The 27,570-nt window shown below is 44.2% G+C and overlaps 1 protein-coding gene across 1 annotated transcript in view; it reads left to right on the top strand.

Annotated features, from left to right (window-relative positions):
• Positions 1-27,570, top strand: part of acsf2 (acyl-CoA synthetase family member 2) — a 177,175-nt gene that overhangs the window by 40,601 nt on the left and 109,004 nt on the right. The window contains exons 3-6 of the mRNA XM_072558419.1: positions 5,150-5,278; positions 10,916-10,969; positions 22,931-23,049; positions 26,095-26,257. Of these exons, the coding sequence (XP_072414520.1) occupies positions 5,150-5,278; positions 10,916-10,969; positions 22,931-23,049; positions 26,095-26,257 (465 nt within the window). The remainder of the gene's footprint in view (positions 1-5,149; positions 5,279-10,915; positions 10,970-22,930; positions 23,050-26,094; positions 26,258-27,570) is intronic.

Here is a 27,570-nt window from a genome sequence, read left to right on the forward strand (position 1 = left end):
AGAAGTATGGAAAGGATCACAGAGAACAAACTTCGAAGAGTCATTCAGAAAAAACTAGGACATTAAAATAATGTTCTCCTTCTGCATGAGCGCCTAGAAGATTTTTTTAAGTTCATCTAGCATTTTATGCAAACTGTCAGAAACAACAATATTCAATGATGAAATCCTTCTCATATAGTCTTTTCATCCAGAATAGTTAGTAGCAACTATAAACGTAGTCCTGATGACAAATCTTCCAATGCAAGGAGCAATCTTTGAAAATATTTTCAGTAATAATTTGCAGCATTTATACAAGTCTTTTGCAGAAGTGAATCAATACTCTGCAGCTTTCCTAATGATTCACTTCCCTTTTAGTTCAGAATACCGCATGAGTTCCTCAGGGTAATGTTCTTGCCCCAACTTCTTGCCCTCAGCTTCTTCATAAATGACTCTCCCTGTATAATATGGTCAGAAGCAGGAATGTTTACTGAGGAATGCAAGAAATTCAGCACTATTCTCAACTCCTCAGATGCTGAAGCAGTCCATGTCCAATGCAACAAGACTTGGACAACACTCAAATTTGTGCTGATAAATTGCAAGTAATATTTGTGTCACAGAAATGCCAAGGAATGACCATTTCTGACAAAACAAATTACAACCATGTTCCTTGATATTCTATATCAAAATCATCGCTGAACCCCTCACTATTAACAATCTGGGGTTACCATTGACCAGAAACTGAACTGGACTAACCATATAAATACTGTGGCTAAAAAAGCAGGCCAGAGGCTGGGAATCATACTGTGAGAACACCACTTCCTGTCTCCCAAGGCTTGTCCATCATCTACAAAGCATTAGTCAGATGTGAAATGGAATTTTCTCCACTCCTGAATGATTGCAGCTCCAAACATTCTGGAGCTGTGAGGTTCTATATTCACATGGGTCTTTGGTTGACAAGAAGTTGATTGATCTATAGTCATAATGTCAATGACAAAGGCCTTTTGAATTATCAACAACCTTGTGATTGGCTCTCAGATAACTGAACAGCTTGGGACTTGGGACAAGGTACTGGGAAAAAAGGATCAGATCTTCACCAATGTATTCTTGGCAGTAAAAAAAACTTGAAGAAGTGTTTTCCTTACCTTCAGCAGCAAGCCGTGACTTTTAATTGATGAGTCAGCAAATCTTTATAAGTGAATCAACCACTCTGTGCCTCCTACAAACTAAGTGAAACATTCAGAAAAGGAATGCTAGAAGAAGCCTTCTGGTCAACAAAAAACAGCTCACAGATCTTGAGAACAAAAACTACTGAATTGCTTTTCCAGTTTTATCTCTGTCCATATGTATTTTTGTCCGTCTATGGCTATCTGTCTGTGCATGCATAAAGGGATGTTTATAAGGAGATTAGGGTTTTAATCTGTAGTGTTATACAGTTATAAAGATGTACAGCACGGAAACAGACCCTCAGTCCAACTTGCCCATGCCAACCAGATATCCCAACCTAATCTAGTCTCATTTGCCAGCACTTGGCCCATATGCCTTTCCTATTCATATAGCCATCTAAATGCCTCTTAAATGTTGTGATTATACCAGCCTCCACCATATCCTGTGGCAGCTCATTCCATACACACACAACCCTTTGCTTGAAAAAGTTGCCCCTTAGGTCGCTTTTATATCTTTCCCCTCTCACCCTAAATCTATGCCCTCTAGTTCTGGACTCCCGCACCCCAAAGGAATGATCTTGGCTACTTACCCTATCCATGCCCCTCATGATTTTATAAACCTCTGTAAGGTCACCCCTCTGTCTCCAATGCTCAAGGGAAAATAGCCCCAGCCTATTCAGCCTCTTCCTTAGCTCAAATCCTGCAACTCTGGGAACATCCTTTTAAATCTTTTCTGAACCATTTCAAGTTTCACAACATCCTTCCTATAGGAGGGCAACGAGAATGGCATACAATATTCCAAAAGTGACCTAACCAATCTCCTGTACAGCCACAATGTGACCTCCAAACTCCTATACTCAATGCTCTAACCAATAAAGGAAAGTATACCAAACGCCTTCTTCACTATCCTAACTACCTGCGACTCTCCTTTCAAGGAACTATGAACCTGCACTCCAAGGTCTCTTTGTTCAGCAACACTTCCCAGGCTTTTAACATTAAGTGTATAAGTCCTACTCTGATTTGCCTTTCCAAAATGCAGCACCTCACATTTATGTAAATTAAACTCCAAATGCCACTCCTCAGCCTATTGGCCCACTTGATCAAGAGCGTTACTCTGAGGTAACGTTCCTCGCTGTCCGCTACATCTCCAATTTTGGTGTCATCTGTAAACTTACTAACTATATCTCCTATGTCCACATCCAAATCACTTATATAAATGACAAAAAGCAGTGGACCCAGCACCGATCCTTGTGGCACTCCACTGGTCGTAGGCCTCCAGTCTGAATGGCAACCCTCCACCACCACCCTCTGTCTTCTACCTTCAAGCCAGTTCTGTATTCAAATGGCTAGTTCTTCCTGTATTCCATGAGATCTAACATTATCAACCAGTCTACCATGGTCAACTTCTCTTTTGATGATTGGATCCTGTACTGTAATAAAAACATGCCTAACTTAGAAGGTAGCATTTAATAATGCCATTTGAAGCTGTCAAAACATCTAACATTTACCTTTCAGAATGTTATCAGCTCCTCACCTGATCTGATAAAAAGACTGGGGCAACAGGAAAAACAAATTTCCACTGAGGATCTTCTTGGCATGTGTACATGAGATTTTTACCCAAGCCATTCCTGACCCACAAAACAGCCACACTAAGTGTCGGCTGGATAAGGCACAGAAAATTTAAAATTCCAACAAAAGTGGTGAGATGAAAATATTTCAGATCTGTGACCTGTTGTCAAAAAGCAGATCATCAACCTGAAACATCACTATTGAGGCAGCCCATGGCCAGAGGTGGCACAAGATGGCTGTCTGTGCATTTTTTAGTTCACATAAATATGGAGAAAAAGAGTTTTAACTGCAGCAACAGAATTGGCTTGCTGAGTTCATAATTAAAGTGAGATCATAAGTTAGCACAATGGTAGCTTGGAATGGAAGATAAACCCAAAATTAACAGATAAAACAAAGAATCTTACAAATTAAAATACAGGAAGTCTTGTACAAATTCACAGAGTTGGCTATTTTTAAGAGTCTGATAAGAGATGTTTGTGAACTGACAGCCTTTCTAATTAGCAAGAATTAAAAGTGTGATCCCACAATAACAGAGACTCTATAGGTAATTGAATGTTGAACATTTATGTTAGGTGTAGATTGCATTTCTTAAGAAATTTGGTTGAATTCCTTTAAAATAAATAGATAGTGGAGAGGAGCCAGTATCCTGTTGACAAGATGGACTGAATGACAAATGGGAAAGCAGATGACGCCTAAACGGCACCTTGAGTTCGAGAAAATAAACAATGGCAGCTTCCCAACTGAAGTAAGTGAACCTAAATAATAATGGCGATAACTCAAATGAATTATTATGTCCAACGATCAAGGGGGATAGGGGGAGGAGGACAGAGCTATCTTGAAAAACCTTAGGAATTCAGCCAAGATTCTTGAGCTGGGAAAGTGATTGAGTTTCAATATTATTGATTCAGTCTTATTATCAAAATGATACAGAAATATTTAGAGTAGGAACAGTAAATTTCGTCTTAGAAGCAATCTCCTGTTCAAAACAAACTTACAGACAGCATGTGAATAGAAGGACTTATAATTATAATTAGATTTCGTACAGTATGGAAACAGGCCTTTTGGCACAACAAATCCATACCGACCCTCCGAAGAATAACACACCCAGACCCACCCCCCTACCCTGTATTTATCCCTGACCAATGCACCTCACACTATGGGCAATTTAGCATAGCCAATTCACCTGACCTGCACACCTTTGGATTATGGGAGGAAACCCACACAGACATGGGGAGAATGTGTAAACTCCACACAGAAAGTTGCCCAAGATAGGAATTGAACCCAGGTCCCTGGCAATGTAAGGTAGCAATGCTGACCACTGAGTCACCATGCTGCTACTAGATAGAGGGGTAGTGTTTGTTTGACATTTCAAGGTCAGCTGGAACAAAAGCTGCTCACAACTCATTGGCTAAAGAATTCTAACTTTAGGTAAAACCATTTAACTTTGTATATAACTAGTCTTATATTAGAACTGATATTAAAATTTTATAGCGATTAGTAGGATTTAGCATCTTTTTGTGAATTCCTAAGGTTTTTCCAACGTATCTCTGCCCTTCTCCCCCCCCCCCTTGATCGTTAGACATAATGATTCATTTGAGTTACCTCCATTATTGCGGTTGGGAAACTGCCATTGTTTATTTTCTCGAATTCAAGCTAGTGCCGTTTAGAGGTCATCTGCTTTCCCATTTGTCATTCAGTCCACCTTGTCAACAGGATAGAATAGTGATCAGAATAGTAGGAAGTACAAGATGAATAACAGAATTCGATAAGGATGGTAATAAATACAGTGAATGACAGAATTTTTGAACACAGTCTTCAGAGATAAGCAAGTCTAGCAAATGTCTGAGAAAGAGTATAACTGTTAAAATTGGGAAGTAAATTAATAGGACATATTGTAAGATCCTGATGATAATGAGGTCTGGGAACTATCATGAGATCATGATGTCATTGTTTCACCTCCCTAATCTATACATCTAATCTTGTAAAATAATATATCAGTGATGAACACTCATATGATGAAAGAACTCTGAATAAAGGTTGCATATACTGCTGAATGCAGAATTGAGACTTCTCTTTGATATCTCTCCCAACAATTACCTTTCCATAGATGCTGCCAAAGCTATGGAATATTTCCAACATTTTCTGTTTTTATTAGTGGTTTGACAACTGACCTTAGTACACATGCACTCATATTTGAAGACAGTATCAGTCAAGGTCAGATGTGCCTCTTACACTCATTCCAGCACAGGTCATTACTGAGGATGGCACATTTATTGGAGGTGCTTCCTTCTGCTTTTTTGTTTAATGCACAACATCCTCTGCAATCAGTTTGAAGCAACCAGCTTGAAGAGATTTTATTGGATCATGCATTTGTTTAGATGTGTTATAGTATATTGCATCTTCTGTATTCTGATTATGTAACATTTGACCTTTCACAGGTTGACCAAATGGCTGCAGGACTGCTCGCCATTGGACTGGAGAAAGGAGACCGGCTAGGTATATGGGGACCAAATATGTATGAGTGGGTATTGATGCAGTTTGCAACAGCACAAGCTGGTATCATTTTGGTAAGTAGTGAAAAAGTTCAACAATATTGGCATGGGCTAGGTAATCCTCATGAAGCCACTTGCTCAATGTTTCAGAAAGCAGTGCTTTTCCCAGCAGCACCCCCATTCCTGAAGTGATTGCTTCATCCTTAGAGCTATCAGGCCAAAATGAGGAGGAATTAAAGTGTTTTGGCCTGTCTATTTGGCCACCTTCAAACAAGACCGCCATAAATGGCTATCAGAGTTTCTGAGGGAATGCCAATGATTTTGTATTTTCTTCACAGATCTGAAAACAATTGCAGAAGCTGTCTTTTTTTAATAACAAGTAAACTGCATGTCTCCAGGATTGGAATAACTTGCTATTGAGCAACAAGACTAAATCACAGAATTGTTACAGTGCATAAGGAGGCCATTTGGTCCATTGTGCTTTTGCTGGCTCAATTATCTGATGCCAATCTCCTCCCTTTTCCCTATATCCCTGCGCACCATTACTAACCAAAAAAACACATCCAATGCCTTATTGAATGCCTCAATAGAACCTGCCTCAATCACATTTCCAATGGTACATTCCATTCTCTAATTTCTCACTGTGTGAAATTGTTTTTTTTCTATCACCACACTCGCATTTTTTGTCACTTTGAATTTACGCCTTCTCTGTGTTCCGATTACTCCTTCCAAAGTGAATCACCTCACACTTTTCCACATTAAACTCCATTTGCCACCTTTCAGCCCAGCTCTGCAGCTTATCTATGTCCCTTTGTAACCTCCAATATCTTTCTGCACTGTCTACAACTCCACAAGTAGCACCACAACTGACAGAGCAGGCTGAGTCTTGAAGGATGTCTCTGCCAAATTGAGTTAGCAGGAGATGGTGAAAGAACCAACAAGAGGAAAAAAAACCTTGCCTGTTGTCTTTAACAAGTTATCTGCTGCAGATGCATCTGTCCATGACCATGTCGGTAGGAGTGTTCAGTCCTTGCCAAGTCAAAATCCTATCCCTACTGATGATATCCATCATTGTTGTGGCAATGGGGTGGCTTCAGCATTCATATTCAGCAGCTCAAAACTAACCATCCATAAAGCATTGTGACCATCAGCAGTAGTAGAATTATATCTAATCACAGTCTAACCTAATAGCATGGCATATCCCTCAATCTACCATTGTCATCAGGCCAGGCGATCACCCCATTTCAGAGATGTGTAGGAGTTCATGGCAAGATCAGCATTAGGCATATCTAAAAAGGAGATGCCAACCTGCCAAGACTATTCTAGAGGACTATCTGCATGTGAAACAGCCGAAACAGCAAACAATAGACAGAACTAAGCAATCCCACAATCACTTGATCAAATGATGATCGAAGTAAAGTGCTGCATCCAAGTGTTGCCTCACCTAATTGTGAATCATGGAAAATTAAACAACAACAACAAAAAAAAGACGATTACACACAAATACAACAAGCACAATATCTTATGTGACAGATATAAACATGGACATCAATGATGGAAAAATTAGAATTAGAGATCCACAAGAAGCCAGAACAAAAGGTGTACTGATATCTCAGAGTGTTGTGGAGCATTAAAGAGAAGGGAAGGGATGAGGCCATGGATGGATTTGGAAACACAAAGATTTTAAATCTCTGGCCCAAATCTTCCAGTCACCAGATATTTTGTTTAAACTTCTGATGGGCAATTCACCTGCTCCTTGGGATACTCCATGGATGTCTTTGTGCAGTTCCACAATACAAGAGCACCTGGACAATATTAGACATTGGTAATATTAGACATTGAAAACATCTAGTTTAACTCCATAATTACCCACACTGACTTCCTCTGACTACCCTCCCGACTAGCTGAAGATGTCTGTTCTCCATTTTACTTACTCCATACCACTCCACCCACTCCCATAGCCTTGTTTGTATCTTGCTTACTTTGCTCTCAGTAGAATGGACCCATTCACTCCCATTCACATATTAATTTACACCCATTAAACATCTTTTTTTCTCTTTCACTACCATTAACAACTCCTTTATCTTTTGCATTTGGCCTCTTCACCATCCGTTCCTTTTACCCTTCGCTGCCTCTGTCAAAAGTATAAAATAACCTATTTTCTGACCACTTTTAGTTATAGAATCATAGAGTCCGAGAGATGTACTGTATGGAAACACACCCTTTGGCTCAACTTGTAGATGCTGACCAAATATCTGAGATAAATCTAGCCTAATTCACCAGCATTTGGCCCAAATCCCTATAAACCTTCCTATTCATATACCCATCCAGATGCCTTTTAAATGTTGTAATTGTTCCAGCCTCCACCACTTCCTCTGGCAGCTCATTCCATACACGCACCACCCTCTGCATGGAAAACTTGTCCCTTAGGTCCCCTTTAAATCTTTCCCCCTCACTTTAGTTTTGGACTTGCCCACTCTGGGGAAAAGACCTTGTGTATTTACCCTATCTATGCCCCTCATGATTTTATAATCTCTATAAGGTCATCCTCCAATGCTCCAGGGAAGATAGCCCATATCTATTTAGCCTCTCCGTATAGCTCAAAGCCTCCAACCCTGGCAACATTCTTGTGAATCTTTTCTGAACGCTTTCAAGTTTCACAACATTCTTCCTACAGCAGGGAGACCAGAATTGTACTCAGTTTTCCAAAAGTGGCCTAACAAATGTCCTGCACAGCCGCAACATGTCCTCCCAACCCCCATACACAATGCAGTGACCAATAAAGGAAAGCATACCAAATGGATTCTTCACTATCCTATTTCCCTACAACTCAGTTTTAAAGGAGCTATAAACCTGCACTGCAAAGTCTCTTTGTTCAGCAACACTGTCCAGGACCTTATTCTGAAGGATCACTTGCACTTGAAATGCTAACTCTGTACCTCTCTAGACAGATACTGTCAGACCTGCTGACTTCTTCCAGTATCTGTTTAAGATTTACATTATTTTTGTTTCTTGTATTACTTTTCTGAATTCTGCCTCACCCTTCCTGAACACCCTGAATCACAACTACACCTCATTATGACATTATTTCCATCCAAATTTATTTGGATTTATGGCCAATCCCCCTTTGGTCTTGAGGAAACTGAACCACTCTCCGATCCTGAGAAGCACCTCCATGGAGGAATCAGTGAATCAGATAGAAAGCCTTGAACTGCCTCCTGCTATTTTAGGTCTTTGTTTAGCCACAAGGGCTCTGTCACTGGTCCTTCCAGGGTTTCTGTGTTTAAACGTGCTGTTGGTTGTTTTCCAAGATGATTCCAGCATTGCCTGAACTGTAGCATTCCCTTCCTGCCTGTATGAGTGAACAGCTACCCCCATTTGGTGGGCTTTAACTGGACAGCACTGACTATCACATTGGTAACCCTGCTGCAGTATACCCCCTGAATTTCCTATTAATCCCTTCCTGATCCCCTCTAACTAACACCTAATTCATTTTTAACTCCACTGATTCCTCCTCCCAACAAACACTTGATTATCCCACTCACATCCTGACTAGCTCCAGTTCCAAATGCTACTTCACATCTACAATATCACCCACTTGTCACCTTACATATCTACCAGCTCATCCACCTACCACCTCATCCGTCTACCACCTTACCTACCTTCCATTACATTTACTGCCTCTTTCCCTAACTTTTTTACTTGCCACTCTTCCCAGCAACCTTATTCATCTACCCACCATACAATTCATTCATTTGTCCTCTCTCCATTCACCAACACTCACACCGGACCTTTCACTTTCCCATATGGCAGTTTTCATGTGTAAAGGAAGGTGTCGTTTCCTTTCTTTTCTTGAGTCTGCTGCAATGTAATAGTTCTCCCCTGAGGGATTCAGCATTCTGCATTTCTGGCACTCCTACTATTAGTTTTTACTGTTGCTCCCTTCACCACTGATGAACAGTGGATTGTGTACCATCTACAAGATGCTTTGCAAGAATTCAAAGCTGCTTAGAAAACATATTCCAAGCCTGCAGTATCTACCTCCCAGAAGCAATACATGGGACCACTACCATGTTCCCCTTCAAACCACAAACCATCATAGCCTGGAACATTAGCACCATTTCTTCACTTGTTGCTGGATCAAAATCTCAGTTTTACCCACGTTATTTATGAATAGGTTAATAATAATTTAGAGAATCCTGATTATTCCTTATGTTAAGATTGTAGGGATCATATTTCCCATTTGCAATTCTTATTAGTAACTTTAGCTGACAGATCATTTTTGCAATATGCCAAATTTCCAAATAGTTGTTATTAAATCTGAAGCTATTGATGAATTCATCCCATACCATAAGAATGCTCATCATTTTAGTCTTTATTTTCACACAGCCTTCCAGATCAGGTGAAGGGGTAAATGTAGGGGAATGGGACTGGGTGGATTGCGCTTTGGTAGGTCGGTGCAGACTTGTTGGGCCGAAGGGTCTGTTTCCACACTGTAAGTAATCTAATCTAATCTATAACATCCCTCTTCTTTGCCAGTTAACTTCAAGGATCCAAGTTTAATCCTCTGCTTTTTGCAAGCACCTAGGAAACTCAGCATGAAACTCAGTATGCAGCAAGATCCCCTTAAATTATTTAAACCAGACTCAGCTGATGTCAACAGCATTTTTATCCCACCCTCCCAAATCCTACTTAAGTCAGCTGTAGTTTCTCCATGAGGCCAACTTGACAGCAATTAGTCCTAGGGCCAGAGGCAACCCAGCAAGTATGATTATTAGTTTCCATGTGTGATAGTATTTAGATAGATTACTTACAGTGTGGAAACAGGCCCTTCGGCCCAACAAGTCCACACCGACCTGCAACCCACCCAGACCCATTCCCCTACCTAACACTATGGGCAATTTAGCATGGCCAATTCACCTAACCTGCACATTTTTGGACTGTGGGAGGAAACTGGAGCCCCGGAGGAAACCCACGCAGACACGGGGAGAATGTGCAAACTCCACACAGTCAGTCGCCTGAGGCAAGAATTGAACCCAGGTCTCTATGCTGTGAGGCAGCAGTGTTAACCACTGTGCCACCGTGCCATCCATTTCTGTTCTTGGATCTCTCCTAGGATTCCCCTTCCATTCTCTCTTCCCTGACTGCAGTGAATGCCTCCATCCCTCTTAATTCCAATCGTGCAATCACATGGCTATAGCTCTTTGAGTCAGTTCCTCGGCAACATGCCACCAGAAATGTCACACCCGCCTACCAACCAATTAATGACTTCTTGCTGGAATTGAGTGGGAAACTCACTGAAAGCATAATGATAGGGCCAGGAGTCAAATCTCCATGGCCTTGTGATATTGGTGAGGGTTGGCTCTATCCCTGACCCACATGATTTGAAATTGTAACATTTGTTTCTAATACATGTAACATGAGCTTATTGATTGTGAGCTTAGTAACAACATTTCATGATATTTGTTCTCACTGGGTAAATGTGAATAGTCTTTTTTTTAAAGAAACCAGCAGCTTTGAAATTTCCCATCTAATTCCTAAGTTGGATCAGGAAAATTGATTTTTTTTAAACTTCTTTGCACTAACTGACGAATAGCCAAGTTGTTTCTCAATAATATGCAGTAAATGGTGTCAAGCTGCTGAGTTTGCTTTGCACTGCACAAAATATTAAATTTTACTTTTTAACTCTGATCTCCTCTCCTTTGATCACAGGCTAATATTAATCCAGCATACCAGGCTCGTGAGGTGGAGTTTGTGCTGAGGAAGGTAAGCTGGGTTGGTGGTGTGCTCAGTACAGGAATCCCTCACTGAGAAATGAACTACAAGTGTCACTTTTATGATCTTTCAGTGGATGAAATCATCTCACAACCATCTCAGGGCTAGGGTCAAAATATGGAGGGCAGTGCTAAAGCAACAGTGCAACTTAGCCATACTAGTGGAATCATACCTTACAATGTCCCATTACCATCCTGAATATTTCCTGTCCCATCAACAGGACAGACCCACCAGAGGTAATGGCACAGTGGTATATGAAATAACTCCTGACAACAAGTGACCCTTTACTTACATGTGGAGAGTCCTTAACACTAATCCAGCTCACTCAGAGCCAGCTCCTAGTGTGAACAAGATGTTTGACCCTCCTTTCTTTCATATTAACCAGTACAAATTACAAACAGTTAAATTTAACAGCTATATACAAGAATCAGCAATTTACAAGGGAAAGGGGCAGCAAAGCCAGACCCCAAACCCCACCATACAATCAGTTCGCAGGGAAATGAGGATGAACCTCGAATCCCACTTTACATCAATCAAGAATGAAACAGTAAACGCAATCACATACAAACCGAACAATAAAACAGTGCATGTATCATCGACATCCCTGGCAACCCAGCCAACACCTGTCCCTCCCACCTTACAGCCACTTAAAGATAGCCTGCCACTTCCGGCTCTCAGTCTGCCCCATGCCCCTTCTGGTCCTCAGTCCGCCCTGACACACCTTCTAGCCACCTCTACGACAGCCTATCCTGTTTCCCTACAGCCCTGCCCCGCCCCCAGGACGACAGCGATCAGGACAGTCTACCCACCTTTGGGCTTCCCTTCTCTCACGCCTTCTGGCCATCTCCAGGACAGCCACACCGGTACCTGCCCGGGGTGACAGTGCTGAGGATGGCCTACCTTCCTTCCAGCTCTCAGTCTGCCCCTATGTACCATCTGGCTTTCACTAATCCCAATGTGCCATCCGACCTGTGGACTGCCCTGACACACCTTTGGGCCACTTCTAGGATAGCCCATTCCCCCCCTTGGGACAACTGTACATAGGGCAGCCCACAAACCTTCTGGATCTCAGCCTGCCCCTACACAACTTCTGGCTCTCGGCTGCTCCAACACACTTTCCAACCACCTCAAGGACAGCCTGTCCCGATAACCCCTTCTCGGTACAACAGCCCTCAGAACAGCCTACCTACCTTCCGGCTGTCAGGGCGACTGGCATCGTGGTGGGCTATCCACCTTCTGGCTTTCAGGGCAGCCTACCCACCTTCTGGTTCACAGGATGGCCTACCCACAAGATCTGTACAACTGGACATGCCATATATATGTAACATTCCATTTGTTTGCATACCGAAAACAGAGTAATCATTCCTATTTACAGGTCTGTACGATTACATTTTTAGCTGATGCATCAGCAGAGCCCAAATGACTGCGCGGGCATCCTGTTCTTCTTTAGGCCGGCAGATGTTACACGGTGGTCTTTCCCCACTGCGCCTTGGCGGCAACTGCCCCAAGCTTTAGCGCATCCCTCAACACGTAGTCCTGGACCTTGGAATGTGCCAGTCTGCAACACTCAGTCGGGGTCAACTCCTTCTGCTGGAAGATCAACAGGTTTCGGACCGCCCAGAGAGCATCCTTCACCGAGTTGATGATCCTCCAGGCACAGTTGATGTTCGTCTCGGTATGCATCCCGGGGAAAAAGGCCGTAGAGCACGGAGTCCCGCGTCACGGCGCTGCTCGGGATGAACCTTGACAAACACCACTGCATTCCTCTCCAGACCTCTTCTGCGTAGGCACATTCCAGAAGGAGGTGTGTGACAGTCTCGTCCTCCCTGCAGCAGCTTCGAGGGCAGCGTGCAGTGCAGCAGAGAGTCCGGGCGTGCATAAAGGATCTCACAGGCAGAGCCCTTCTCACCACCAGCCAAGCCATGTCTTGGTGCTTGTTGGAAAGTTCTGGCGATGAGGCATTCTGCCAAATGGCTTTGACAGTCTGCTCAGGGAACCGCTCGATAGGATCCGCCCTTTCCTTTTCCCGAAGGGTTTCAAGGACACTACGTGCTGACCACTTTGTGGTCAAAGGTGTTTTTCTTCATAAACTTCTCCACGAAGGACAGATGATACGGGACGGTCCAACTACTCGGAGCGTTCCGCGGCAGCGAGGCCAGGCCCATCCTTTGCAACACCAGGGACAGGTAGAACCTCAGTACGTAGTGACACTTGGTGTTTGCATACCAGGGATCCACACACAGCTTGATGCAGCCACACACAAAGGTGGCCATCAGGGTGAGGGTGGCATTGGGTGTATTTTTTCCCCCGTTGCCCAGATCTTTGTACAGCGAGTCCCTTCGGACCCGGTCCATCGTTGACCTCCATATAAATTGGAAGATGGCCCAGGTGACTGCAGCGGCACAGGTTCTGGGAATAGGCCAGACCTGTGCCATGTATAATAGCAATGACAGTGCCTCACACCTGATGACCAGGTTTTTTCCCGCGATGGAGAGCGACCGTAGCTTCCATCTGCCCAGTTTCTGCCTCACTTTGCTGATGCGCTCCTCCCAAGACTTGGCACATGCCCCAGCCCCCCCGAACCAAATACCCAGCACCTTCAGGTGGTCGGTCCTGACAGTGAAGGGGATCAAGGATTGGTCAGCCCAGTTCCCAAAGAGCATGGCCTTGCTCTTGCCTCGGTTTACCTTGGCCTCCGAGGCCTGTTCGAACTGGTCACATATGCAAATGAGTCTGCACACAGACAGCGGATCCGAGCAGAAAACGGCGACGTCATCCATGTACAGGGAGGCCTTAACCTGCAGGCCCCCGCTGCCAGGAATAGTCACCCCTCTCAGGCTCGCATCCTTCCTGATGGACTCGGCAAAATGGCTCTATGCAGCACACAAACAAGGCAGGAGAGAGAGGGCAGCCCTGCCTGACTCCAGATCTGACTGGGAAGCTATCTGATTCCCACCCATTGATTGAGACTGCACTGACACTGTTGGTGTAGAGCAGTCTGATCCAATTGCAGATTCCCTCCCCAAAGCCTATTTTGGAGAGAATATCTCTCATATACCTGTGTGATATCCTGTCAAAGGCTTTCTCCTGGTCCAGGCTGATCAGGCAGGTGTCCAACCCTCTGTCCTGCACGTAGGCGATTGTATCCCTGAGGAGTGTGGGACTCTCAGCGATCTTCCTGCCCAGTACAGCACGGGTTTGGTCAGGGTGAATCACCGACCCCAGAGCAGACCTGACCCGGTTGGCGATTACCTTTGAAAGAATTTTGTAATCCGCATTCAACAGTGAGATTGGTCTCCAATTTTTGAGTTCCTCCCTCTCCCCCTTCCGCTTGTAGATGAGGGTGATGATGCCTTTCCTCATGGATTCACTCATGGTACCTGCCCGAAGCATACTGACATACACCTCCAGCAGGTCCTGGCCAATCAAGTCCCACAGAGCGGAATAGAGCTCGACCGGTAAGCCGTCGCTTCCGGGAATTTTATTATTTTCGAAGGACTCGAAGGCCTTGGTCAGCTTGTCCAGAGATAGCGGCTGGTCCAGCCTCTCACGTGTTCTGTCGTCTAAGACCTCTGTGATAGAGGACAGGAACGACTGGGAGGCCCCGCTGTCGGTCGGCTTTTCGTCATACAGACTGGCATAGAAGGATTTACTGATCCTCATGATGTCAGCCTGAGATGACGTTATCGAGCCATCTTCTTCCTTCAGGCTGCTGAGCACAGAGCTCTCTTTGTGCACCTTCTGGAAGAAGAAACGTGAGCACGTCTCGTCCTGCTCCACCGAGCAGACCCTGGACCGGAAGATAACCTTGGATGCCTCCGAAGCAAAGAGCGAGGCTCGCTGGCCCTTCACCTCCTTGAGGTCCTCCGTGACATCCACCCCCATCGTCTGCAGCAGGAGCAGGTTCTACCCACCATTCAGCTCTCAGAGTGACAGCTTTTTGGAATGATCTGTGAGCCTCCCAGCTCACACTGAGGCCTGCCAGATGGAGGGACACACAAGACAGTGCAGGTGATAAACCAACAAACAATAAGACAGAGTCAATTACCAACACACAGAGTCCTTTCTGGTACACAGAGTCCATTACCATAAACAATTATCTTCAAAATGCAAAGTCCATTCCCAGGAACAGAATCCATTCCAGTATACAGAATACAATGTCAGAGATAGAGTCCACAACCAAAGGCAGAGTCCACTCCTGAAGACAGCAAATACACACCCCACCACACACACACACACACACACACACACACACAGGTGTTCAGTCTCCATAGAGGCCTGGTTTATCCACAGAGAACCAAGCCCACTCACAGGAACACAATACATAGTAAAGGTGCAGTTAATTCACAGGGGTTTGGTCCACTCCTGAAGGCAGAGTCCATTCCCAAAGGCAAAGTCCATTCCAGAACTGCAGGACTCAGCAAATGTTCACCTCCCAGCACACATACAGGTGTTCAGCCTTTACAGAGGTCTAGTCCACTGTCAAAGGGCCAGGCCTACCCACAGGACCAGCTCATCTGGAAAGATGTATATTCTCACAAGGACTCAGTCCAAACACCAAAAAAGTGAAAAAAACATGCAAAAAAAAAGAAAACCAGAATGCAAGGGCTCAGCCCTGCCACAAAATCAACATAGTCCTTTTCACAAAGTAAAAGAGAAAAGAATAACACATAGGCTGTAACCAGCCAGTGAAACAACAATCCCCTCATGAGAACTGAATTATACCGGAACACATTGACTATGTAGATCAGGCAGTTTAGGAATCAGTCCTAAATAAAAAGGAATACCAGTTAACAAACAGGCTATATGATTCAGCCAGTTTAGAAATCAGGTTCCCCAAAAATAAATAGAAACCAACAGCTGCAATACACACTGACTGTGGCCCAGAGTCGGCTCAGAGTCGGCTCAGAGTCAGCTCAGAGTCAGTCCCCTCCCTGACACAAATGGAGAGTCCTTGACACTGATTCACAGCTACCTCAGAGCCAGTTCTCAGAGTGAACAGGAAGTCTGACATTCTGTTCTTTACTTTATTAAACAGTACAAAATACAGTTGTCAATAAACAGAAAACAGCAGTTCACAAAAAAAACTATATACGGGGGAAGGGACAGAAAAGCCAAACCCCATACCCCACCGTTCAACAAGTTTTTAGGGAAATGAAGTCAAACCTCAAATCCCACTTTCAGTGAAAGGTTAACAGTAACAAACACAGACAAGACAGTGCAATCAGACGAGAAACAGGGCATAGAACACAGACCCAAAATAGCTATAAACAAGACACCTGACACCCATCCACTCCACATAGATCAAACCACCCTTGGCTAGCCTTCTTATAGGACAGTTGTCTGCCTTCTGGTCTCCGGCCATCCTATGTACTAAGTGACCCTCTCCAGGCCCACTTTCCTCCAGACTGGTCATTGACTGTCCAGCTCCCAATCGCCGTGTGTACTGTCCGGATTACGCCGGGCTGCTTTCCTACGAGCTGGCTGTTTGCCTTCCGGTCTCCAGCTGCATTGCATACTGACTGACCCTCTCCAGCCCGCTTTCCTTCAACATGGTCATTGGCCACCGGCTCCCGGTCATCCCATGTATTAACCAATCATCCTCCTTTCCTACAGTCAGGCTGTTGGCCTTCCAGCACCCGGCTGCCCCGCGTACTGACTGACCCTTTCTCCTGGCCAGCTTTCCTATGGATCGGCCATTGGCTGTCCGGCTGCCAGCCTACCTGCACACTGACTGATCCTCCCACGGTCGGGCTTCCTATGGGTTGCCATCAGCCGCCTAGCTCAGCTTCCCAGTGAACTGACCAGCTTGCCCTATGCTGGCTTTTCTGTGAGGACGTCAGCAGTTGCCTGGCCCCACCTGCTCTCAGTCCACCCTGATACACCTTCTGGCTACCTTTAAGACAGCCTGTCCTATTTCCCCACCCCTCTCCCCCACCCTGAGGACGACAGCAATCAAGTCAGCCTACCCACCTTCCGCTTCCCTAACCGCCCTCGCACGCCTTCTGGCTATCTTTAGGACAGTCTGCCCTGGTACCTGTCTGGGGTGACAGTGCTGAGGACAGTCTACCTGCCTTCTAGCTCTCGGTCTGCCCCTACGTACCATCTGACACTACTGTTCTTTTTTTTCCAGCCATCTTGGAGTCAGTTTCTGAAGTGTGGAGACTCTAAATGCCCTGTCTATTTATTTTTATTTCTATTTTTATTTTACAAACAGTGCAGTTTACAAACAAACAATAAACATGAACAGCTGTAAACAGAGAAACAGCACTTTACAGGGAAGTGAGGTGGCAAACCTAGGCCCCAAATCCCACCGTTCAATCAGTTTTCAGGGAAAATGAGGACAAACCTCAAATCCCACTTTCAGTCATCAAAAGTAACAGTAACAAATACATACAAGACAGTCGAATTGGAAATGAAACAGTGCATAGAATGTAGCCCCCCCCATTCCCCGCCCCCCCCCCCAAACCTGCAACCCAGCAAGCCACTCCTCCCTCCCACCTTCTGGCCATTCTAAGGCAACCTGTCCCATTCCTCTTCCAGCTCTTGGCCTGCCCCATGCCCCTTCCGGCTCTCAGTCCGCCCTGACACAACTTCCAACCACCTCTAGGACAGTCCATCCTATTTCTCCAACCCCCCCCGGCACAACAGCAATCAGGACAGCCTACCTACTTTCCGGCTTCCCTAACCACCCTCTCACGCCTTCCGGCCGCCTCTAGGACAGCCTACCCCGGTACCTGCCCAGGGTGACAGCACTGAGGACCATATACCTGCCTTCTAGCTCTCGGTCTGCCCCTACGTACCATCTGACACTCCTGAACATTTTTTTTATTGTATTAAACAAATTACAAAACAGTTTACAAAAAACACAGTTAACATTTACAGCTGTATACAACTGCGATTTTACAAGGGAGAGGAGCAGCAAAGCCAAGCCCCAAGCCCTACCGTTCAACCAGTTTACAGGGAGATGAGGACAAACCTCAAATCCCAGTTTCACATGTAAAAGACAGTGATAATGACATTTGTACATAAAAGGACAATCCAGTTATATAACAAAAAAAAGTGCATACAATACAGACCCAGCAAGCCCCTGTCCCTCCCACCTTCCGACCACTCTAAGGCAGCCCGCCCCTACCCACCTTCCGGCTCTCGGTCCACCCCATGCCCCTTCCGGCTCTCAGTCCACCCTGACACAACTTCCAACCACCTCTAGGACAGCCCATCCTACTTCTCCAACCCCCCCGGCACAACAGCAATCAGGACAGCCTACCTACTTTCCGGCTTCCCTAACCACCCTCTCACGCCTTCCGGCCGCCTCTAGGACAGCCTACCCCGGTACCTGCCCAGGGTGACAGCCCACCCCCGTACCTGCCTAGGGTGACAGCACTGAGGACCATATACCTGCCTTCTAGCTTTCGGTCTGCCCCTACGTACCATCTGACACTCCTGAACTTATCTGTTAGCCAAGGCTACCTGATTGAACCAAATTTACAGTCCTGATCAGGGAACTTATTCTCTGAGGTCCACCTGGCTGACCTCATTACAATCACCCAATCCCTCCCCGCTCTGAGTCTGAGGATATAGATCAGTTTTTTTTGTAGCTCCTCCTGGGGCATTTTAGCACTGAGTCAGGTTCCTCTGATACAGACAACATATTATGCACAGTAGCTTGTCTCTTGCATCTTGGAGACTCTCGGAAGAAATTTATTCTCTTCTTCAGGCAGCAAAGGTGTTGAGATTGTCCTTTTATGTACAAAGGCAGTGACATCTGCTGTGTCCATCTCAGATTCTGAGATATCTTCAGCGCTTGATGGAGAAGGAGAACATGTTCTGGAACAGTCAGAAAGGCTGTCAAGGAGCCAGGCAAAATTTGCTCCCACCCAGTTTGCAAGTTTGTGGCTTTCATATGGTCTATGTGCTTGTTCAGGACCATCACACCTACTGGACTTGACCTTGCATCAACCATGTCATTTACCCATGCAGGACCAATCCCATGATCCCTACACCAAACCTCATCCCCTGAAATAAAGTTTCTTTCTCACTTTGCAGAGTCTTGTGTCTAGCATTGGTGTTTCTGATACTGTTTCAACATTGCCTCCACAGCACCCCCTCACCCCCTCACCCAGTCCAGAAAGATCAGATTTAACCTGATGTGGAATCTTCTCCTCATTAGCAACTCTGCTGGAGCTATCCCTGTGGTTGCATGAGGTGTGGTCCTATAATCAAACAAAAAAACAGGACAGTTAGGTATCTAGTGAAGCTGTAGGCTGTCTCTTTAAGCCTGCCTTCAAAGTTTGGACTGCTCTTTCTGCCAGACCATTGGATGATGGATGGTATGGGGCTGTCCTTAGGATAAATACCATTTGACTTTAGGAAATTCTGAAATTCCCTGTTGGTAAATGTTGGCCCATTATCTGTCACCACCATTTCTGGGAGTTCATGTACTGCAAAAGATATATGCCATTTTTCTGTCATCATCCCCATGTTTGACAAATGAACTCTATGTATGTCCAGCCACATTGAGTGGGCACTTACAGAGACTAAGAACATTGATCCCATGACAGGACCTGCATAGTTGACATGTAAGTGAGTCCAGGTTTTACCCAGCCATTATTCCCACGAATGTGAGGGATCGTCTGGCTGTAAATTTTGACTTGGTTGGCACTTTGGGCGCTTCCCCATCAATGCAGCTATGTCTGCATCCAATCCTGGCTACCAGACATAATTTCACACCAACGTCTTCATTTTGGAAACCCCTGGATGACCCTGGTGGTGTGCAGCCAATATCTGGCGGTGACCTTTATCTGGGGCAATCAGTGTAGCTCCCCATAATGATATGCCAACCTCCAGTGTGATCTGGTATTGCTGGCTCCAAAAAGGTTTCAGTTCTGGTTGTGTTGGCCTTTTAGTTCCCCCTATCATCTGCAACTGTTTCACTTTTGCCAGGAATGGATCTTTCTGTGTGTAAAGTCAGATATTGTCAGTTTTGATTTTAAGTGTGTCTGAAAATTTAAAAGCATCACAGCCCCTTCAGGTGGCAATACTGCTGGTGGTATAAATGCTATTGGGGCAGCTCAATACACCTGCGTTTGCCACTTGGCCTCCTGGATGATGTTCCAACTCATAATTATACACATTTAGTGTTCGAGCTCACTGCTGAGTTCAGCGTGAAGCTATAGGTGACACTGCCTTGTTTTCTTTAAGCACACCTTGCAGAAGTTTGTGATCCATAATGATTCCAAATTTACGTCCGTAAAAGTATTATTGAAACTTCATGACTCCAAACATGACTGCCAATCCTTCTTTCTTTATCTGGGCATATTTACACTCTGCATTAGCCAAAGTCCTGGATGGCATACACTATTGGGCATTCCTTTCCATTGAGCCATATGAGTTAAAACTACCCTGATGCCGTACGAGGAGTCATTGCATGTCAATATCAGATCTCGCATGGGATCACAGTGTGCCAACACCTTAGAGGATGATAGCTGTTTCTTCAATTTCCTGAAAGGTATGACTAGACAAAGCATCCATTGTCAAGGCTGACCATTTTTTAAGAGTTGATATGAAGGTGCCAAGATGGAGCCAGCTTATGTATGAACTTTCCATAATAATTCACCAGCCCAAGGAAAGACCTAAGCTCCTGTACAGATGTGGGAGCTGGGGCACCTTTGACCACCCTCACTTTATCTTCCAATGGGTCTTGTCGAATATGTAGCCCAACCCTCTGAAGGCATGTGCCCACCTGGAAGAAACATCTATAAACCATGTCAAAATTCTCTAAGTGCTCCTTATTGGTCTTCCCTTTTTTGAGCATGTCACCTAGATAATTGGTGATATGGGGTAGACGTTGTAAAATGTTCTCCATCATCTGCTGAAAAATTGCATAAGCTGATTCAACCCCAAATGGCAGCCTCGTGTATTGATACAAACCCTTATGAGAATTAATTATAGCATACTCTGGGAATTTTCATCTAACTGCAATTGTAAGTACGCATGGTTCATGTCAGGCTTCATGAAGGACAGCCCTCCTGTAGCTTTACATATAAGTCCTCTATGTAAGGGATTGTGTATTTCTCCAGCTGCAAATAGTGGCTTACCATTTGTTGAAAATCCCTACAAAGATGAACTTACCAGTCAGTCTTCATGATTGGTACGGCCTGTCCAGTCCATTTCACAAACTGGACTGGTTTTTTTTATTCCTTTCTCGCTTTCTCGCTTTCTGATTTCTGCCTGTACTTTTGCCCATTAGGCAAATGGCTCTGGGCTTCTTGCAAAGTGGCCTTGGCTGCTTTGATAGTCACTAGACCTTCCTGAAAAACATCCGGGTATTTAAGTAGGACTTCACTCAGGCAGTCACTTTCGAATCAAAAAATGTTGAGCCAATCTTGGTGAATCTTTCTCACCAATTTTGCCCATCAAGCTTGGGCCTGAGCCTTTTACTGCAATCAGTGGGAATGGAAACAGTTGCTCCTCATAAGAGACTGGAATCAAAATTGTATCATGATAGTAATCAGTTTCCATTGGTTGGAGACATATCCAGCAAAAAGAAGCTTGTTGTGATTGTTGGAGACAATCATCTCAGTCTCAGGATATTATTATAGGAGTCCTCAGGGTAGTTTCTTTGGTCCAAACATCTGTGGCCTCACCAGTGATCTTCATTCCAATATAATGTAGATTTGGTGATGTTCACTGATGATTACATAGTACCATTTTTAGTTCCTCAAATACTGATCTAGTGCATATCTGTAGACGGCAGACAACATTCAAACTTGGACTGATAAGTGGCAAGTAATATTTGCACCACAGAAATGCTAGGCAATAATCATGTCTAGCAAGAGAGAATTTAACAAAAAAAAACAAAGAACTGTGGATGCTGGAAATCAGAAACAAACACAGAAATTGCTGGAAAAACGCAGCAGGTCTGGCAGCATCTGTGGAGAGAAGCTTCCTTTGACATTCAAGGCATAATCCCTACTATCATCATTTCCCATTGTCTTCTCATTCACTAGAAACCTGAATGGACCACCATATAAATGGTTAGAATAGCACAGAGATTGGGAATTCTGGTGGAAGGAATTCACCTCTTGATTCCATAAAAGCCTCAGCAAGAGAAATATCTTATTTGAAAGGACCTAGTAACAAGGCGCATGAACTATGTACCACGTAGAAGCCTCTTATTCAACAGGATACCATCTGGATGTTGCTTATCCACTACTTACTTTTCTGTTATAGAGTATTTACAGCACAGAGAAATAACTTTTCCATTTGTGGGACAGTATGGTGGCACAGTGTTTAGCACTCCGATCTCACAATGCCAGGAACCTGGGTTTAATTTCACCTTCGGGCAACTGTCTGTGTGGAGTTTGCTCATTCTCCTTGTGTCTGCATTGGTTTCCTTTAGGTGCACTGGTTTCCTTCCACAGTTCAAAGATGTGCAGGTTAGGTGGATTGACCGTGCTAAGTTGCCCATGGTGTCCAGGGATGTGCAGGCTAAATGAATTAGCCATGGGAAATGGAGGGTTATAGGGATAGGACGAGGGGAGTGGGTCTGGGTGGATGCTCTTCGGAGAATCGGTGTGGACTGGATGAGCTGAATGACCTGCTTCCACATTGTAGTGATTCAATGAATTAGGACTCATCTCTCCAAATACAAGTGCACACTTTTCCCCTTTGCATATTCTCGTGACGTGCCCAGTCAGATCAACCAGAGTAATCCAAGGGGGACTTGTTCTGGTCGTTGTGGCCCATATGGGGAAGTAGAGATAATGGATGTGGTTGAGGTGGTGACTGTGGAGAAAGGTGTGGTGGTGCCAGTGACTATGGTGAAGGTTGTTGCGGTGACAAAGACTGCGTGTAGTTGTAATGTGGGTGAAGAATGTGAATTTAATGAGCATTGTGGTAGTGGCAGTGTATGTAGTCTCTGTTTCATGTCTCTGTTTCTTTCTACAGGTTGGCTGTAAGGCTCTGATCTGTCCCACAAAGTTTAAGACCCAAATTTACTATGACATCATTAAGCAATGTTGTCCAGAAGTGGAAAAAGCCACGCCAGGGGACCTGAGGAGCAAAAGGTACATACTGCTGTCAGTACAGACACATCAACGTGGCTCAGAGCAAGAAGCAGAGAGGAATTAATGTTATCAGCAAATGTCTGGCACAACTCCTTAGGAGGAGCAAACAGAGAAAGGGACAAGTGTTCTGGAAGACAGAGGGTACAGTTGGTAGGTGGTAGGTGTGGTGGATAAGTAAACAGATGGAAAGAATAAAGGAGCTTGGGGTTTAGAGATATGGGGCAGAAGAGGGGTGGATGTGATGGAAGGGATATGGAAATGAGGTGGGGGAGGGGGTGTTTTGACATTTGAAAGGGAGATTGGGCAGGAGAGATGGTCAGCAAGGACTGAACTAATAGATTCTGTACTGTTCCAAGGATGGATTTCTGGACTGTCTGATTTTTGAGAACAGGAGGAACTTATGACACAGGAGGCTTTTGTTTTCTGTGTTCCAACTGCTCTTGGCCTCACAAGAATGGCCTTGAACAAATCCTGAACTGTCTTACCTCTTCTGACCCCCTACTTCACTTCCCCGTCTTCACTGCAGCTTCCCCATTCAGACAGATGATTAGATTAGATTACTTACAGTGTGGAAACAGGCCCTTCGGCCCAACAAGTCCACACCGCCCCGCCGAAGCGTAACCCACCCATACCCCTACATCTACATTTACCCCTTACCTAACACTATGGGCAATTTAGCATGGCCAATTCACCTGGCCTGCACATCTTTGGACTGTGGGAGGAAACCGGAGCACCCGGAGGAAACCCACGCAGACACGGGGAGAATGTGCAAACTCCACACAGTCAGTCGCCTGAGGCGGGAATTGAACCCGGGTCTCAGGCGCTGTGAGGCAGCAGTGCTAACCACTGTGCCACTGTGCCGCCCAGAATCTAGTCTGTATATTTAGAGAAGAGTCCTGTGGCTTCCAGACAATGGGAACTTTGGCTCCCCACCTATCATGTCATAAAGTCATTTATAGCACAGAAGAAGGCAATTCAGCCAGTCGAGCCCATGCCAGCTCCTCAGAGAACAATGCAGTCGTTCGCACAGCCTCCCCTCAGTCCTTATTGTCCTGTAAGTATATTTCCTTGAAGTGCTGGCATACATCATTTGTGTTTCAGCATATTCCCTTATCGCCCTTGTCATGTGAGGAGTGCTGGTTTCTGTTTCCTTTACCTTTTGCCCTTGTTGGAATGTACATGAAGTTTCTCCTCTTTAAAGGTGACTCATTATTCTGATACAGTATACCCATGTTAGTCTGTGGTTCTGTTTTAATGTGGGTAAATACATTCCCATCACATTGAAATTATTCCTCCTCCAATTCAGAACATTTATATTTGATTGCATAATCTGAATCTCCATTATTAATTTAAATCTTAAGATACACTGGTCACTCTTACCCAAATTCTCCCACATAGACACTTAGCACTTCTCATTTACCAGTATCAGATCCAGTTACATCTTTTTCCTTTTTCGACCAAGAGTATACTAATCAAGGAGGTTCTTCCGAACACAGTTTAGAAATTCATCCCTCTTTTTACTGTTTACTCTAACATTATTCTAATCAATATTTGGATAATTTAAATATTCTGTCTGTTGTGATGCAAAACAGCGTGTGCTTGAGCTAATTTGTTGCCACCATCCCCTTTCCTTGCCTAGATGTAAGGGCCTATATGGTTTACAGTAGTAGCAGAAAACTACTAGTAAGTCTTAACAAGAAGAGGTTCATGTCAAAATGAGAAGTAATTTATTACATGATGGCATTAGTAAGATAGATATTGTTACTGCAGCAATGAGGAAACCTAGGATATGGTTTTCACTATACAAGATCCTAAGCTGTTCTGCCTTTCCACACCCAAGTTTGGATTTTTATTTCAGATTTTCAATATCTGCAGTATTTTGAATTTTATTTGGTAGTCCTGCCTTTCTGAGACTTCCACACATGCAATGGTTAAGTTTATTAGGATGGTATTTTGTTGCTGAATGTACAGTAACCGCCACTGCAGTTGATTGTGCCTGATCTCCCTCACTCTTAGTGAGGGTTAAGGACAGGAAAACAACAGGGTTGAGGTGCACTAGGTTTGGTGTGAAGGAGGATCAATAAAGGGGCAAGCCTTGGAGCGGCAGAAGCAGTGATTTGGAGTGTCAGCAGCAGGTGTGTGGGTAAAAGTTTGGGAGAAGCTGTACATTGGAAGATTGTGAGAGGAAAGGTCTATAGTGACCAGGTGACCAGAAAGCAAGATTTTTGGGGGAGGAGGTTCAGTGAGTACAGTCAGCAATGAACAGGAGGTGAGTGGCATGTTAGCATTTCTTTTACATATGTTTTAAAATTTATTTTGTTTACAAAGGCTTTAAATTTGCCAAAATAGAAATTTAGAAATATAAAAAGTGTTTTTACTTACAATGATCAATGTCTTTTCTTATCTGAAAAGGAAGGTTCTACAGAATCTAACCATAACTTTTACACTTGTTTTAATGGGAAATGTGATTCACTTAAAGTCACTTAATTTAAAATGACAACCATAACTTTAAGTGAGGACTTACTATGTTCTGATTTATACTTCAGATACCCAGTGTCAGACTCAAACACTCCCAGGGCAGTTATAGTGTGGGATAGATACAGAGTAAAACTCTCTCTACATTGGTCCATCAGATACTCCTAGGACAGTTTTAAATTAAAGGTCTCTCTACTCTACATTCTCCCATCAAACATTTCCAGGATAGGGCACAGATTAGGTAGAGTAAAGCTCCATATAAATTCTGCATCAAACTCAGAATAATTCCTCACCATACCAACTAATGTGATGTGGAATTTAGGACAAGTCAATGCTGTTAGTCCATGTTCACTGAGATTAGATAATCTGTATGAACTCTGGTGATAGGTTACAGTTAGCAGAGATTTTCATCATCTTTATATAAGGAATTTGAAAGGGCAGTGTCTAACTGCACAATCTCAGAATCTGCACTTTAGATACTGCTATGGAAAACTCGTAATCATTGTTAGAGATCTCAGACGCTGTGCAAATGAGGCACCACTGATTTGTTCCTGAATTCCGTTTGTTTAGACTTCCAGATCTGAGGACAATCATCATGATTGGTAGTAAGCTTCCTGGAACGTACAGCTTTGACGAGGTCTTTAATGCCGCTTCAAGCAGCCATCAAGAGCTACTACTGAGACTCCAAAAGAAAATCAGTTTTGATGACCCAATAAACATCCAGTTCACCTCGGTAAACCAACTGTACTTTCATCCCTTAAATCAACTTTAGAAAGTTATCATAGTGTTCTGATACTGTTTGTAGTCAGAATGATGTGAGGTTAAGAACAAGAGACAAATGCAGTGTAAATGGTAATGTTTTGAATGAAGTAAAGAAACAAAGGAAACTTGGTGGTATGTGTTTTTACCTGGTATTGATGAGGCCATGAAAAAGCAATTCACATCTTTGAAGCATAGAATATAAAAACAAGGAAGTAATTTTAACTTGTGGTAGATCTAAGTTAGGTTGTAATTTGTTAAAACTTATTTTCCTGATATGTGCATTTCCATAATATGGGCATACGGACAATACAAATGATTAAGTCAGTCTTTTCTGACTGGGGTTGGTTAGTTCAGTTGACTGGAACATCTCCGGGACACCCGCACCAATCAACCACACCGTCCTGTGGCCCAACATTTCAACTCCCCCTCCCACTCTGCCGTGAACATGGAGGTCCTGGGCCTCCTTCACGCCGCTCCCTCACCACCAGACGCCTCAGCTTCCGCCTCGGAACACTTCAACCCCAAGGATTCAATGTGGACTTCAACAGTTTCCTCATTTCCCCTTCCCCCCACCTCACCCTAGTTCTAAACTTCCAGCTCAGCACTGTCCCCCTGACTTGTCTGGACTTGTCCTACCTGCCTATCTCCTTTTCCACCTATCCACTCCACCGTCTCTCCCTGACCTATCACCTTCATCCCCTCCCCCACTCACCCATTGTACTCTATGCTACTTTCTCCCCACCCCCACCCTTCTCTAGCTTATCTCTCCATGCTTCAGGCTCACTGCCTTATTCCTGATGAAGGGCTTTTGCCCGAAACGTCGATTTCGAAGCTCCTTGGATGCTGCCTGAACTGCTGTGCTCTTCCAGCACCACTAATCCAGAAGCTGTTTGCAATGCTGAGTATTGCCCACAGTGTGTGTTCAATTCCTGTACTAGCCGAGGTTATCGTGAAGGATTCTCCTTCACAACCTCGCTCCTCATTTGAGGTGTAGTGACCCTCAGGTTAAGCCTCTGACAAGAGAGTTGCTGCTCCTTTTATCTTTACCCGACAAGGTGATGCACTGCATTCTGTAACTCCTCAAATTTGATGTTTGTATTAATTTTGAATGGATTGCTTGACCATTTCAGAGGTCAGTGAATGGTCAACAACTTGAGTTACAGTTATGGAGAAAAGGTTTCCTTCCCTAATTGGAAATTTTGTTTTACAAACATATAATTATTTTGTGGACTCTTTTACTGACTAAATTAAAACTGGAAGAAATTAAGTTGGAATTCTCAAGTG

Source organism: Chiloscyllium punctatum, chromosome 39 (assembly GCF_047496795.1).
Source record: "Chiloscyllium punctatum isolate Juve2018m chromosome 39, sChiPun1.3, whole genome shotgun sequence".
In the NCBI taxonomy this organism is placed as follows: Eukaryota; Metazoa; Chordata; class Chondrichthyes; order Orectolobiformes; family Hemiscylliidae; genus Chiloscyllium; species Chiloscyllium punctatum.